Genomic DNA, 16,753 nt, shown 5'->3' with positions numbered 1-16,753 from the left:
GGACGTCACGTGGGTTGGGCTAGCTCACGGGAGTCTGAGTCTCTGTGGCTCCTCCCTTGCCCCATGCCTCCGGGACGGGTGCGTAGGCGCTTGTGGAGAGACCGGTGGGGCTGCCCGGCCTTCCGAGACTTGTGACCTTGCTAATCTGGATTCGAATGCATTTGCTGGGTTATTAGAGCCAAGCCACTGGGCCCCGAGAGGGTTGCAGTGAAGTGAGGCCTGCCGATCTGCGTGAGTAACCCCAAAAACAAGAGGAGGAGGGGGAGGGCTTATCCAAGACGGTGCAAAGGGCTTCTTAGAACGTGGAGTGGTTCCCGCCCCTGGAGCATAGAAGTCTCCTGGGCTTCTCGCTTAAACTCGGCCCTGTTTTAAAAACCATAGTCATTCCACCCCCATCCCCTCCTTCGCACCCCCATCTCGCTCCTAGGGGTGAATGGAAGAGCCAGAGAAGAGGAGCCCCTTTGGGACGTAGCCTTCAGACCTTCCAGCCCGGAATGTGGTCCTGAACCCAAGCCTGGCAGTTGCAAAAAGGAGATGATCCTATCTATATCTTTTGCCTGACTTTGGGATCTCGAACCATTGTTTTTCTGCATTTCTAAAATGAATGGGTTACACTGGATTGCTAAACAGTGGACATGGCCCCATCCATTCTATGAGACAGTTTACAAAACCTTTTCCTACCTCCTTTCCCTCACCCCCACCCCGGAATTAATTCGTGTTGCTTGGGAGAGAGATTGCAATGAGTGATTTTCTAGGACGGGTGAGAGCTTTGGCTCCTGGTTCCATACCTAGTCGGCTGCTTTCTCAGTATAAGCTACCTAAAAAGTTTGAAGCTCTCAGCAGTGGACAGGTTCCTGTTATAGCTGCCAAAATGGGGAAGGGGGTACTGGATTTATAGTTAGGGCTTGGGATAATAAAAATCCAATGCCTGTTTTGCCAGTTACTATTCTTGAGCTTGAGGAAGACGCTCCCTTTCCAAGCCTCGGTTTTCTTTCCAGTAAAATTAGGGGATTTGACTAAAATATATACAATCTATGAGCCTTTTCCAGTTTTGAATACAATACAATTTAACAAAGGTCACCTACCTACTGTATTTGAGGCCCTGTGGCAGGTGTCGACTTGTAAGATGAAAAAAAAAAAATGACCCAGGTCTTGTCTTCATTCTACATGGATCAGAATCTAAGAATTTTGAGGAAATAATCTGTACATCTGCAAATGTATTGGGAGCAAAAGGGACATCCTTGCAAATTGCTCTGAGAAAATTTGAGGTTTGTTGCTCTCTCCCAGATATGGAACAAGAAAGAAAAGTCCCCCATTTCTACTTGCTTTAAGTGTAAACCTCAAATCCTTTGCTTCAGAAGATGATTCTTTTTTTTTTTTAAACCCTTGTACTTCGGTGTATTATCTCATAGGTGGAAGATTGGTAAGGGTGGGCAATGGGGGTCAAGTGACTTGCCCAGGGTCACACAGCTGGGAAGTGGCTGAGGCTGGGTTTGAACCTAGGACCTCCTGTCTCTAGGCCTGACTCTCACTCCACTGAGCTACCCCTTCAGAAGATGATTCTTGAAGACCTGCCCCTTCAGAAGATGATTCTTGAAGACCTTGCCTCTGGAGCACATCTACCAAAGTTAGAAGTGCCCGTGAATATCAGACTAGTGTTACTTGCTGAAGATCATCCTAAAACCAGAAAAGTACATCACCAAGTTTTTCACAATGGTAGATTTAAGTTGGAGAGGGAAAGCTAAAGAGTATTGAATCCAAACCCCTTAATTTATAGATGAAAAAACTGAATGACTCAGCAACATGAAATAATTTGGTTAATATCTTATAGCTAGTGAGCTGGGATTTGAATCCTAAGTCTATCAATTAAGTGCTTTCCCCCCACCCCCCTCTATTACACCACTTTTCAAGTCATGAATTTTTCTTGTGTATGGCCAAAGTCAGTTCATTTCCTGGAAATTATTTAAGAGCGTTTTCCTAAGAAACCCGTTTCCAACCTCCATGTAATAGAAAGAATCCTGACTTGAAGATCATTATACCTTCAGGTCCAGGCTTTTCAGCTTCTTTCATTTGTGATGTGGAAAGACAGAATTATAGATTTAGAGCTGGAAGGAAAGATTTAAACAGGTAATACAAAGACAAAACTGAAGCAGTTCTTACCTGTTATGTTTGTGTTCCGTAGGAGTAGGCAACATGTACATAAAAATATATTAAAAAGTAATAAGTAAATAAGTAAAAAGGGTAGCTAGAAGGCATAGTAATTAAACCACCAAGTCTGGAGTCCAGAGCACCTGGGTTCAAATGTAGCCTTAGATACTTTCTGGCTGTGTGACCTTGAGCAAGTCACTCAACCCCTTTCCCCTTCTTAGTAAGACAGAAAGTAAGGATTTTTAAAAAGAATTTAATATACAGTAATTTGAAGGGCAGCTAGGTGGCACATTAGATAGAGCATGGATCTTCGGGTCAGGAAACTCATTGGATTTCAGATTTGGCCTTACTATTTGTGTGTGACCCTGGGTAAGCCATTTAACCCTATTTGCTCCTCACCTGAAATGAACTGGAGAAAAAAATGGCAAACCATTCCACTTTGCCAAGAAAACCCAAACAGGGTCACAAAGAGATAGACATGACTATACAACAACAACAAATTTAAAGGGAATGAACAAAAGCCTCAAAAAGAAGGGGTCACATTGAGCTTTATTTTGAAGGGATTTTGTAAGGTGGAAATAAGGAATGTATGCCACGCCAGACCAAATGTGACAGATGAGGAAACTTGGGCCTCCAGAAGTTGAGTAGGATGTCTGAGGTCTTGCAGGCAATAATTGGCAGATCGAAAACAGCTCTTCTGATTTCAATACACATTTGCTTCACCTTTCTGGGTTTCAGTAAATCTTAGAATGGTAGAGCTGAAGAGAACCTTAATGTCCTCTTTATAGGTGAGGAAACAATCCCAGAGAAATAAAGTCATTTCCCCATACATCTAGTCCAGTTAATAGAATGTAATATAAAGAAAAATGTTTTTAGGGTCAGAAGACCTGGGCTTAAATCCTAAAGGTAACATTTTAGCTGTGTACCCAAAGACAAATCGTTAAACTCTGTGAGGCTCCACTTTACCTGTAAAACGGGCATGAATTAGCAGTCTGGGATAGTAGCTAGAAGGTTGGCCTTAGGTTTAAATTTTGTCGGGGAGACATAATGACTGTATGACTATGGTCAAGTCACTTAACCTCTTGGATAGGCAACTCTTCAAGACTATAAGTTGCGGAGATGTTGATTTCCTTTGTATCAGGAGTTTCTTTATGACTAGTTCCTCTGCTAGTGAAACCAGGTTAAAGTACCTTGTTCACTCTTCTTAATGCATTCTTGATGTATCATGTATTGTTTTAGTATCAGAATTTTTCCTGCTAGGATCCTGATAGGATATCTAGCATATATTAGGTGCTTAATAAATGCTGAATGAATTCTGATATATGATAATGTAGAATCCAACACTTTAAGCTTTTGAAATCAGACAGTTCACAAGCATTGGTTAGGCATTGGGGATGCAAAAAGAAAAATAAATTGTGCCTCCCATCAAATACATTATATTCTAATGCACCTTCTATACTACAGCCTTGTGAGAAAACTAGTGCAGGAAAATTAGAGCACTTTCTAACATTGTATTGCTTTAGCATATCTCAGGCAGCCAGCCACACTAAGCAAACCTCCCTTAAACTTGAATTATGCTCAAGAAGTGATAAGGATTGAATAAATCCATATCTGGAGAACCATGCTAATAATAAGCAAGTGTTCTTGATAGATACTTAACATGTACTTTCTAAACTTTTATAAGTTAATTTTCAAGTGTTCCTGACGATTTGTAAATATACTAGAGGTAATAGAATATGAATGACTTAATTCAAAATGTTTGTTCAGATGGTGAAATAACTGACCTTTTTTCTTGGCATTTGAAAAAAACCCCTATGTGTTTTGGGTTAAAATATTGAAGCCATAAAATCCAGGATTAAAAAGAGTCCCAGAAAGATGAAGGTTTTCTTGTTTATTTCTCTAATGTAGACATTAAACTGTTAAACAGAATTAGGGGAGTCATTAGATTGTAGAGCCAGAAAGATTGCTTATAATTGAGAAGATAGGAAAATAGATCACTGCCTTCCACTAAAGAGCAACAAATCAATAGTTAAACATTAATTAAGTACCTACTGTATACCAACTCTGTACTAAGCTGATGATCATAAGACCACATCTTTGAATCTAAAATGTCTTTACTTTTAAGTGACTCACTGCAATTATCACTAGCCCCAACTAGGCTTCCTAATAAACATAGAATTAGATTGGTTTCTTTCAAATTCAAAGAACCTTCCAGCACATTCTAATTATATAGTCACAGAATTTCTTTCTGATCATAATCCCTATCATTCTATCTCTCCCAATGATTTATCCTTCTTTAATTTACTATTCACCCAAATCGTGATCTCCAATCCTTCCAGCCTTAGTGCTTGCTCAGGCTGTAAAAGACAGCTAGGTGTCACAGTGGATAGTGCCAAGCCTGAAGTTAGGAAGACTCATCTTCCTGAGTTCTAATTTGACCACAGAGACTTACTAGCTGTCTGAACCTAGGCAAACCATGTAACCCTGTTTGCCTCATTTCCTCATCTCTCAAATGAACTGGAGAAGGAAATGGCAAACCATATCTGCCAAGAACATCTCAAATGAGGATCACAACCAGACAGCAACGAAGCTATATAACTTTTACCCCTGACTTGATTTTCTTCTCCTCTAGAACTATCTGTATTCTTTCAGAAAGCCTTTCTTTATAACAAATCTTTTTTCGAGAAAATGAGAAAGTTAAGCAAAACCTGTCTGATTTTGTATAGTGTTCATAGCTGCCTTTTAAATTACTGTGTATCAACTTTCTTTTTTTAAACCTAGAGCCTCCTGCCTTCAGGTCTTCTCTCTATCTACTGAGACATCCACCTGCCCTTTAATCAACATAATCTCTTAATTTATTTTGTGGTTGATGTTCTTTCACTTTACATAGTTGTATACTAATTGTGTGTATTTATGGATTAGTTTAAAATCACACACTAGTTCTTCTCAGTCTTTCTCTGTAGAAAGTATCTAATGAAAGCTAGATGTTTCCTGTGTGACCCTGGGGAAGTCACTTAACCCCTATTGCCTAGGCTCTAGCCTTATCAATCTTCTGCCTTGGGGCAGATACTTTGTATCAACTAGAAGCCAGAAGGTAAAAGTTTTTTAAAAAAGATTATTTTAACTCAGTAACCTTTGATATCTTTAAACATGTAGCTAAGTATGTATACAGAATGAGAAGACTTTCACCAGAATAAAATTGAGTATATTGGAAAGAAAACTAAACTGAGACTCAGGAGTCATCAATTCTTGGCTCTGTGTGTGGTTAACTTGGACCAATACAAGAAATATTTATTAAGCATTTATTTGCTCTGAAATCTTTTAGTAGGACTTGGGAAAGATACAAAGTATAGATAAGACACCTGGTGTAACAAAATAGTTAAGCAACATTTTTGAATATGAGTTTTGTTTGAGACCTGATTTTCTCAGGGCCCAGGATGCGTATCAATAACTTACCTTGAACCTTACAGTCTTATTGCAGTAGTCACATCATTTGCATGAATCAGAGGCAGTGCTAAATAATTCCTGGCTCCAACACCAACACTCTTCTACCTTGCTGTTTTTATTTCAAAAAAAAGAATCCCTTTTTAATCTTGGAAAAATTTAGAAACACCTTAATTTCTGTCCCAGCCATTATACTTGACAGGAAGTTGTATTCTTTGTAACCTTTGAGAAAATACATGAAGACAAAAAGCTTATGAATTCAGTAACACTTTTAACTTGTCTGTTTTATTAATCATAACAATTTCTACTTCCATCTGAAAAATAATGATTTGTACATGGAAGAACATTGTTCAGTTTCCAGAAGGATTAGGTACTTATTGAATGCAAGTCATTTTATGAGACTTCTGGGGCTTTTGTGCAGTTCTGTGAGAGTGGATTTCTGATGAAAGGGATTGAAATTTCAACAACCTTCTATTTACCTCCACTATGAACTTGTTTTAATATTTAGATTTCAATTGCAACAACTATTTTCACCAACATATTGTGGGAAAGGCATCAAATAATTTATAACTTTATCAGGCAGTAGGCAGAATAATTGAAAGGCCAGAAGTTAGCCAGAGGCTTCCTTAGGAAGATGAATATTTAAAAATTATTCTATTAAGCTAGCATTTTCTTCTGATACCCACTGGGAATTGACCATTATCAATATTCAGAAAAACATTTCTAATCTAAGACTTTTTGACTCAGTAATAGTGTGGGTAATTATTTTGCTATACTTTGAGACTTTGCTTCTTACTGTGATAGTGTCATTTCAGATGTACTTTTAAAATCTTTGTCAAGATACAAAAATAATTCTTATTTGGATTGATTTAATTATTGAACTATAGTTCTAATTAATTTATTTTATCCTGAAATTAAATATATTTATAGCCTTTCTGTAAAGACTTTGTTTGAATTGGTTTAAGAGGCTGAAACTATAAGGTAAATATGTAAATCTAGTTAACTAGGAAAACACATAAAGGGTTCCCATTGAGTATTTCTGAAGGAGAAATCACAAGAGTGCTAAATAGAACTATCTTGGGGAGTTAATATATTTTTTCAGTAGCAGTTAAAAGTGATTCATTTAAGAAATGGAAACTGTTAGGTAGGTATCATTCTTTTCCATAAATCCCTCAGAATTGTCCTGGGTCATTGCATTGCTGCCAGTACAAAAGTCCATTACATTCAATTTTACCACAGTGTATCAGTCTCTGTGTACAACATTCTTCTGGCTCTGCTTCTTTCACTCTTCATCAGTTCCTGGAGGTCTTTCCAGTTCACATGGAATTCCTCCAGTTTATTATTCCTTTGAGCACAATAGTATTCCATCACCAACATATACCACAATTTGTTCAGCCATTCCCCAATTGAAGGGCATACCCTCGCTTTCCAGTTTTTTGCCACCACAAAGAGTGCAGCTTTAAATATTTTTGTAAGTCTGTTTATCTATGATCTCTTTGGGGTACAAACCCAGCAATGGTACAGCTGGATCAAAGGGCAGGCATTCTTTTATCCCTCTGAAGGATTTATGGAAAAGGATACCCACATTTAGAGGAAAAACTACAGGAGAGGAAACACAGAAGAAAAACAACTGATTGAAACTTGAGTTGATGAGGACATGATTGGGGATGTAGATGGAAAGGACCACACCAATGCAACTATCAGTAATATGTAAACAAGTCTTGATTGATGACACATGTTAAAACCAGTGGAAATGCATGTTAGCTGTGTGTGTGTGGGGGGAGTTTGAGAAGGTGAAGGGGAAAATAAAAACATGAATCATGTAACCATGGAAAATTTTTCTAAAAATAAAAAAAATTAAATTAAAAAAAAAACTGTTAGGTGACACCATGAATATAAAGTGATGGAATTTTGGTTGTTCATTCATTTCAGTCATGTCCAGTTTTTTGTGACCCTATTTGGGATTTTCTTGGCAAAGATACTGAAGTGGTGTACTATTTCCTTCTCCAACTCACTTTACTGAACTGAACTGAAGCATATAGGTTAACTTAACTTGCTCAGAGTCACACAGCTGGTAAGTGGCTGAGGCCAGAGTTGAACTCAGGTCTTCCTCACTCCATTCCTCTACTCAACCTTAGATCTGAGGACTTAAAAAATGGGGTCTGTGAGCTTTTTCCCCACTATTTTGATAACTATGTCAATAAAACTGTTTTGTAATTCTTTAAGGAGTCCATACTCCAAAGTCACCAATGATCTCTTAAGTGCCAATTTTAATAGATTTTTTTTTTCTCAATCCTCATCCTTTTTCATCTCCTTTTAGGCTTTGACAAAATCAATCACCCTTCTCTCCCTGATGCCCTGTGTAAGTTTTCTTTCTCAACCTCCCAACCTCCTTTTCTGTATCTTCATCCTGTCATACCTGCTAACTTAGGTTGTCCCTTAAGGTTTGCTTGAGGCCCTCTTCTCCCTCCATACAATTTCTCTTGTTCTTATCAAGGATTCAGTCATTATCTCTTTACAGATTTCCCTATCACTCCCTAAGATACCATCATCCTTGGAGTTACTGAGGATGGCATCCTAGGTGTTATCCTCATTTTCTCATTAATCTGTTGCCAAGTCCTATCTTTGTATCTCTTCTGACATTTCCATCATCTTGGTGTAGGTGAGTTATACTTAAAGCTATTTCCATTACTTTTTTTTTATCCTGACCCAGGTCTCTCCAGCCAGCTACAAGAGTTATTAAAGCACAGTTATCTCTCTCTCTCTCTCTCTCTCTCTCTCTCTCTCTCTCTCTCTCTCTCTCTCTTTCTCTCTCTCTCTCTCTTTCTCTCTCTCTCTCTCTTGNCTCTCTCTCTCTCTCTCTCTCTCTCTCTCTCTCTCTCCACCCCTCCCCCCTCCATACACACACCCCTTGCTACTACTCAGTAAATTCCAGTGGCTCCCTATTATGTCCAGAATCAAATATAAAATCCTGTTTGACTTTTAAAATCCTTCACGTTCTGCCCCCGCCCCCCCCCCCCCATTACCCCTTTCCATTCTTCTTATTCTTTACTCCCCTTCATGCATACTATCCAGAGACTGGTTTCCTTGCTGGAACAAGACACTCCATGCCTAGACTTAGTGTATTCTAGGCTTGTTTCTATGCCTAGAATAAGCTCCCTTATTCGTGCTTTTTGGCTCCCTGAAATCTTTTAATACTCAAACTTCCACCTTCCAAAAACCTTTCCCTATCCCTTTAATCCTAGTGCCTTCCTTTTGTGACTATTCCCAATTCATCCTGTATATAACTTGGTGTATCAGTATTCACATATTTTCTCTCTTGAAATGTGAGCTCTTTGAGAGCAGGGACTATTTTTGCCTTTCTTTGTATTGGAGGCAACTAGGTGGTACAATGGATAGAGTAGTAGACTTGGAGTCAGAAGGCCTGAGTTGACATTCCACCTCAGATACATGTTAGCTGTGTGACCCTGGGCTATTCAACCTCTCAGCCTCAGTTTCCTTATCTCAGAAATGTGGGTAATACAGCACCTACCTCAGAGAGTTATGAGGACAAATTGAGAACACATATCACTTTTGTAAGATTTAGAATTGGTTTGACTAAATAAAAGAATTAAGATAATTGAATTGTGGTTGCTGTTTATAAGAATAATTAACTTCTCCAGTCAAAATGACTGTAAGCAGCTTTTATTTACAACAAGGTAGAGATATTAAAGTGGAAAATATAGGAAAGAGGTAGAAAAATTGCCTAACTATAATTACCTTAAATCCTAATCCTGATGCCTCCAGACCATGAATGCAGATCCAAAATCGAGTCTCACCAGAATCCAAAGTCCTAATTAGGAAGCTGAAATCCGAAGAGCCAGGAGACACTGAAAAGTCCACTGAGAACCTTCAGTGCACACGAGGCTAAGATCACCAAGAATCTCACCAGAGCTCAGGCTGAAGAGAGTGTCCCACCAAAGTGCCAACCAGAGAGAGGGTCTCCTCACCAGAGAACCAAGGAAGGAATTTGTCTCAGGCTTCTCAGTCTCGCCTTTTATAATAAGTCTCTTCCACATCACTTCCTGTCTCTCTCCAATCACAGCCTCCTAATTTGCCTAGCACTGCCCAAGGGAGGGGGCAGTGCTTGTGGCCTTTCTAGTAAGTGACTTTGTGAATTCTCTTGCTTAATGACCTACCAAGTGCTAAGTAGAGGCACTTCAAATTCTTGATAGATTAACTTAAAGGTTGTTGAGAGATCACATTAAAAACGAACAGTTCAATTTTTTCTTCACACTTTGCAAACTTTAAAGTGATTAATAAATGCTACCTATTATTATTGTTGTATTATTGTTGCACAACGCTGGGCATATAGTAAGCAAATACTTGTTTCCTTCCTTACTTTTTTTACCAGCCCTTGCCTAAAAGTTCTTAGAATCATGAGAACTTCTTTACTTTTATCTCCAATATTTAACATGTGTTAATTTAGAGATCAGTCAGTTCAACCAATTAAGCATAAAATGGTATTCAACTCTTTAGTAACCTAATTTTATATTCCTTATTATTAAGTGTTATGGTATTTTATTTTTACTTTATTTATTTTATCCATTCATTTATTTACTTTTTATTTTGAATATTTCCCCATGGTATTTTAATTCCATGTGGGAGCACAGTAATCCTATGTTCCAGAATCTACTTGGTCCATTTCCGTGAACTATTTTTTCTTTTTTTTTTTTTTTTTCAGATTAAAGTAAGCCATATGAGGACTCCAGAAGATAGAAAAGGAGGCATTGGCACTAGACTAAAAAGTAGTTGGACTGTATAAGACACTTGGAACTTGAAGAGAAAAATGAATCTTGAAAATGACAGTACAGCTTCTAAAAACATATTTGATATGGACTATGCTTCATGGAAAATCCGTTTTGTATTAGTGGTGGCTGGTTTTTTCTTCTACCTGGGTGTCTTTGTGGTTTGCCATCAGCTCTCTTCCTGTCTTAATGCTACCTATAGATCTCTGGTAGCCAAGGAGAAGGTCTTCTGGAATCTTGCTGCTACCCGAGCAGTTTTTGGAATTCAGAGTTCAACTGCTGGTCTATGGGCTTTGCTTGTGGATCCTGTTCTTTCTGCTAATAAAGCATATTCACAACAGAATTGGTGCTGGTTTAATATTGCAACTGCAACTGGCTTCTTTTTCTTTGAAAATGCTGCTGTTCATGTGTCAAATTTGGTTTTTCGGACATTTGACGTATTCTTAGCAGTCCATCATCTCTTTGCCTTTCTTGGATTTCTTGGACTATTGACCAATCTCAAAGCTGGTCACTATCTAGCCATGACAACACTGCTACTGGAAATGAGCACTCCTTTTACCTGCATCTCCTGGATGCTTTTAAAGGTAAGTTGAAGACATTATACTTATGCTGCCTATGGATACTGGGACAAGAATGAAGGATATTTAAAGAGAGGTGGTAATTACAGAATTTTACATTTTTATAGCTCTCAGAGAGTGCTTTATACATACAAGAACATTTAAAGGAAGAGACTATAGTGTTGTTATCCCTATCCTTTAGATGAGGAAACTGTAGGTCAGAGAATTTAAGTGACTTACACATTTTCATACAAAAAACTCTATATTTGGAGTCAGATTCTGGACTTCAATCTTGGTTCCAACACTTGTGACTCACATTATTTCTCTGAATCTTAGTTTTTTTCATCTGTAAAGATTATTATGAGAAAAAGAAAATCCCTTTATAAAGCTTAAAACATTATGTAAGTTTCATTCTAGTGCTTTCATTGTGGCTTAGACTCTAGGATCCTCAAGAGAACAGGATATTTAGCAGTATGATCACTACTTTTTTTTTCCCCAAAAAAAACCTGTCACCTACAATCTTAGAATCCATCATGACTATTGGTTCTAAGGCAGAAGAGCAGTAAGGGCTAAGCAATTGGGACTAAGTTACTTGCCCAGGGTCACACAGCTCAGAAGTGTCTGAGGCCAGATTTCACTCTAAGATTGGCTCTCTGTGCCAGCCACTTAACTGATTCTGTTTGATTCTATTTTATTTAAATCTATACCTACAATCCTATGAGAGGAGCAAACCAAAATGAAAGACTATGAAGAGTAGAAGCCAAAAAATGTTGAGTAGGAAGAACAGCAGCCTCTGAGCTAGGATGTGTGTTCAAATACAAATTTAGCTACTTTACTGCATTTCTTGGTTTGGTCATCAAAGTCCATCTGTAAAATGAAAGGATTATTTTAGATTTTTTTAAATTTTCTTCCAGCTCTAAATTCAGTATGACTTGGGATCATGAAATAATAAAAGCTCTGGAAAATAATGGGGATAGACTATAGAATGTCTGTCTCTTTCAGTTCTAAATTTATGACCCTATAAAATCTTTTGTTTGAGACCCCCAAACTCTGTCACACTCATCCATTGAGAAGAGAATTAGTCTCTATTATTTTGTATGATAAAGTTCATTAACTTCTGATTAAATAACTTAATTTGGCTGTCTTTCCTGTTTTCTACATTTAATAGAATTCTTATTACCTTGTTAAAAAAGATTCAAATTATGGTTATAAAATGGACCTTAATTGTTCCTATATTTGCCATGGTGTTTATTTTGTGATTACTTTAGAAATGGAAAGGACTGGGGCAGCTGGGTAGCTCAGTGGATTGAGAGTCAGGCCTAGAGACAGGAGGTCCTAGGTTCAAATCTGGCCTCAGCCACTTCCCAGCTGTGTGACCCTGGGCAGGTCACTTGACACCCATTGCCCACCCTTACCACTCTTCCACCAAGGAGCCAATACACAGAAGTTAAGGGTTTAAAAAAAAAAAAAAAGAAAGAAATGGAAAGGACTTTAGAGTTCTTCAGTCCAATTCCCCTTCTTTCACAGGCAAAAGAATGGAGATGTTAAGTGATTTACTCATGCACCAGAGGTTTCAGGCTTGCAAATTATACTAACATGCAGATAATTTATAATCAAAGAAATCAAGAGATGGAAGGTTCCTTAGGGGCCACCTCTGTCCAATTCATAAGTGTAAGATATCCCTTCTAGTCCTTTCTTTCTTTCTTTTTTTTTTTTTAAACCCTTTAACTTCGGTGTATTGTCTCATAGGTAGAAGAGTGGTAAGGGTGGGCAATGGGGGTCAAGTGACTTGCCCAGGGTCACACAGCTGGGAAGTGTCTGAGGCCAGATTTGAACCTAGGACCTCCTGTCTCTAGGCCTGACTCTCACTCCACTGAGCTACCCAGCTGCCCCTAGTCCTTTCTTGAAGACCTTAAGAAGGAGGGAAAAGGATCAAACTTTAGGAAACCCATTCAACTTTTGGGCAGCACTAATTATCAGGGAATTTTTCTCAACATCAAGCCTAAATTTGAGTTACTACTTTGCATATCCTCAACTAGAAACTGGAAATACAGAAAAAAAAGGAAATAGTCCCTAACTTTTCATCTAGCCTTCTGGAATTCTAAGCCAAAGTTTCTTTATTTGTGCTTCATAAGTACTTTAAAACACATGCATATTTTGTTTTGACAACCAAATACTTCCTCAAACTGTATTCCTGCTGCTCCTCCTCTTCCCCCCTACACAAACACTCTCACACACACTCACACTCCTCTCTCTCTCTCTCTCTCTCTCTCTCTCTCTCTCTCTCTCTTTCTTCTCTCCCCTCTCCCTCCCTACCACTACCCCTCCCACTCTCCTTTCTCAATCCTTCAAAGGAGTTAAACAGTTTCTTATTGGCACTTTTTGTCTTTTAATTACTTGTCCCTTTGTCTTTTTTTTTTTTAAGCCATTACCTTCTGTCTTAGAAGGGATACTAAGTATTGGTTCTAAGGCAGAAGAGTGGAAGAATGAAAGGACTAGGCAATTGTGGTTAAGTGATTTGCCCAGGGTCATACAACTAGGAAGTATCTGAAGCAAGATTTGAATTCAGGAATTCTCATCTCCAGGGCCTGATCATATATTTTTATATGCATCCTACTCCAACAGTTCTTTCTCAGATCACTCCATGTTTTTTGAAGCGTTAATACACATTATCCTTTATCAAATATACAGAAGGCTGGGGCCAGAGGCCAGCTAGGTGGCTCAGTGGATTGAGAGCCAGGTCCAAATATGCAGGTCTTGGGTTACATCTGGACTTAGATACTTCCTAGCTTTGTGACCCTGGGCAAGTCACTTAACCCCCATGATCTAGCCCTTACCAATCTTCTACCATGGAATTAATACACAGTATTAATTCTAAGATGGAAGATAAGGTTTTTAAAAAAGTACAAGAGCATTCTAGTTAGACTAGACAAACTCTCCATTCTTTTCTCTTGTCCTGTAAGTGCCTGTCTCCTTGAATGTTTACAAGCTGCCCTTCTTTAAGACTCCTTCCTGGATGTGGCTCCAATATCAAGGATATCCCTTGCCCTTCTCCCTTGAACTCTGCTAAGATTTTTATTTTTACTACTTTCTGCTATGTTTCAGACTTATTTGTGTACATGTTGTATTCCCCTAACTTACATGGCACTTAGGCCTTAACAAATGTAAAATAGAATTAATTTTAAATTTACAGGAAAAAAAATGTATTAAAGACAGCACAATATTGAAATACTTTCACTTTCTTTTGACTTCTTACAGGCCGGCTGGGCTGATTGTCTGTTCTGGAAGGTAAACCAGTGGTTGATGATCCACATGTTTCATGGACGCATGTTTTTGGCTTACCATATGTGGTGGGTCTGTTTTTGCCACTGGGATGACCTAGTCAGCAGTCTGGCTCTTCCACACCTTGCACTTTTCTTGGTTGGCTTGGCCCTCCTTACCTTAATTATTAACCCGTACTGGACACACAAGAAGACTCAGCAGTTGCTCAATCCAGTGGATTGGAACTTTGTGCAGCCGGGGCCAAAGAACAGTCAGCCTGTCAAAGTGAATGGCCAGACCCTTCAAAGGAAGAGGCAGTAATTTTTTGAGAACAACTAAATGCCTACTAAGAACTGAAAACTAAATGGGACACATACATACCATGTGAACGACAGAGAAAATTCTTTTTAAAATCACTAACTGGCTTTCATCAGAAAGGGTGTTTGTTTTGATTTTTGTATCTTGGTGTTCATTTTGAAGTAGCCACAAAGTATTTTGATTTTGTTTTTAAACTCCATTTGGCTTTAATAGGTGGATTTTGCCTCCATAGCTAATACTTTTGACTTTCAGTGTTCAATCAGTAAACTTTACCCATGTTGGGTTCATTAATGTAGCATTAAAAACACGAGTCATGGATCAAATTTAAAAGTTCCTTCACAGATTTTTCAGTTCATACAAGGAACTCTCAGAACACAGGTTAACTTTGAGTCAGCATTTATTTTCTGTTCTTGTTTTCAAAGATTTTTCTCTTTCTATAAGGAACTCTCAAATTGTGGATAACTTATTTATTTTCTGTTCCTGTTTTCTTACAGTAATACGATTTTTAACCCTGTTTAAAATGAGTTATATTTTAAAAGCCACATGTGCAACAGTGTCACCTAGTGGCAAAATGATATGGGAACAGTGACAAATCATGGAGAGAAATAATGATCCTTGAAATGAAGGAAATTTGTTGTGAAGCTGGAATTTCAGAGGAAATGTTCAAAAGAACTTTAGTTCAAATTATGAGAGGTGAAACATTTCTGATTCATATATTTTAGCTATGAATTTGCACCCAAAAGCAAGGACTGGTAATCATCATAATTGTTCATATAAAATGCTCCATATAGTGTTCTTCAGGACACTAGAGTAGGTATCTTTTGTTGTCATTTTAAGGGCCAAATTCAAGTAGTTAATGTTATAAATTCATTAACTTCCATAGTTTTCTATAAGGCATCTGTTTCTATTTATTTATACGAAGGTTTTATTTTGTTTGAATTAAATACTCAATAACTATTTATTAGAAAGCAAATAAAAGTTGATTTCCTTGAGCATTTTTTGGGAAGATTGTGATAACAAGGCTGTCAAAATTGTCAAAATATTAGCTCCTTCATTTTTAAACAATATGCAAAAATATACAAAAAGTACTAATGTACTAAAAGTTAATATACAAAAAGTACAAATATACTAAAAGTTAATTCTGGTTTATACTTATTTAAATGTCCATATTATGAGTGCAAGGGGACTAGATCTATGATTTCATTCATCTAGTGAATTCTTTACTAATGCAAGACAGTACCTTCTCTACAATTTTTTGTCCTTGAGAATAATACACATCATTGAGGTACCCCTAGTCATTATTGTCAAAGGCAGAACTTGCCCACATCTTCCTGTGTCTTAGACCAGTTCTCTGTCCATGTTGCCATGATGCCTTTCTCTTCCCTTATAATTTTTTTTTTTAGCTTTTTTTTTTTAAACCCTTAACTTCTGTGTATTGACTTATAGGTAGAAGAGTGGTAAGGGTAGGCAATGGGGGTCAAGTGACTTGCCCAGGGTCACACAGCTGGGAAGTGTCTGAGGCTGGATTTGAACCTAGGATCTCCTATCTCTAGGCCTGGCTCTCAATCCACTGAGCTACCCAGCTGCCCCACCCTTATACTTTTTTAAATGACATTTTAACAACTAAATTCAATACCTTCATAATAAAAGAAGCCTTTGTTTTCTTGCTGAATTTTATTTCTGCTTCAGTCCTTCAGGAATCTATTGTGTCAGTAGAAGAATTCTTACACTGAAGCAAGTAAGTAGTATAGTACATAGCAATAGACTGAAGTCAGGAAGATACCTCACATACTTTACTAGCAGTGTGACCTTGGGCAAGTCACTTAATCTCTAGCTGCCTCCATTGCTTCACCTATAAAATAGGGATAAAAATGACATTTACCTCCCAGGGTTGTTGTGAGGATGAGATATTATTTGTTAAGCAATTATAAACCTTAACATAATATATGGCATTTTTTGCAGCATGTTAAGGTTTGTAAATGTAAATTCTACTTCTTTTTTGGTTGGAAAAACACTAATTAGTCTTAATCTGCATGATGCTGTGTGTTTCCAAACTTAACTTGATTGATCTTAAGAAAACAAAACAACTACCCCAAACTTAGCCTTTTCAGCATGTTAAGACTTGCCAAAGTTGGTGTTCCACTAACATAGTCTTTGAAAACTTAGGGTCATTCCTATCATTAAGGGAGACTTAATGGAGGATGAATTATTGTTAGAAAAGAAAATTTAAAGTAATTC

General features: G+C 37.8%; 1 protein-coding gene across 1 annotated transcript; it reads left to right on the top strand.

The window, feature by feature from the left end:
* The first annotated feature begins 159 nt into the window (after positions 1–159).
* CLN8 (CLN8 transmembrane ER and ERGIC protein) lies at positions 160–14,518 on the top strand. The gene is made up of 3 exons (XM_044660922.1): positions 160–231; positions 10,316–10,963; positions 14,195–14,518. The coding sequence occupies exons 2-3, from the start codon at positions 10,421–10,423 to the stop codon at positions 14,516–14,518; spliced, it is 867 nt and encodes a 288-aa protein (XP_044516857.1). The 5' UTR covers positions 160–231; positions 10,316–10,420.
* The last annotated feature ends 2,235 nt before the right edge of the window (positions 14,519–16,753 follow it).

Source organism: Gracilinanus agilis, chromosome 2 (genome assembly GCF_016433145.1).
Source record: "Gracilinanus agilis isolate LMUSP501 chromosome 2, AgileGrace, whole genome shotgun sequence".
NCBI classification, from domain to species: Eukaryota; Metazoa; Chordata; class Mammalia; order Didelphimorphia; family Didelphidae; genus Gracilinanus; species Gracilinanus agilis.
The sequence above is the reverse complement of the archived record's forward strand: the minus strand, read 5'-3'. Positions and strand labels throughout refer to the sequence as shown.

Excerpts from the sequence above, each read along its gene's own strand:
- CLN8 (XM_044660922.1), top strand. The coding sequence starts at position 10,421 with ATGAATCTTGAAAATGACAGTACAGCTTCTAAAAACATATTTGATATG. Across the intron at positions 10,964-14,194 it reads TCTCCTGGATGCTTTTAAAG|GCCGGCTGGGCTGATTGTCT; the intron begins GTAAGTTGAAGA and ends GACTTCTTACAG.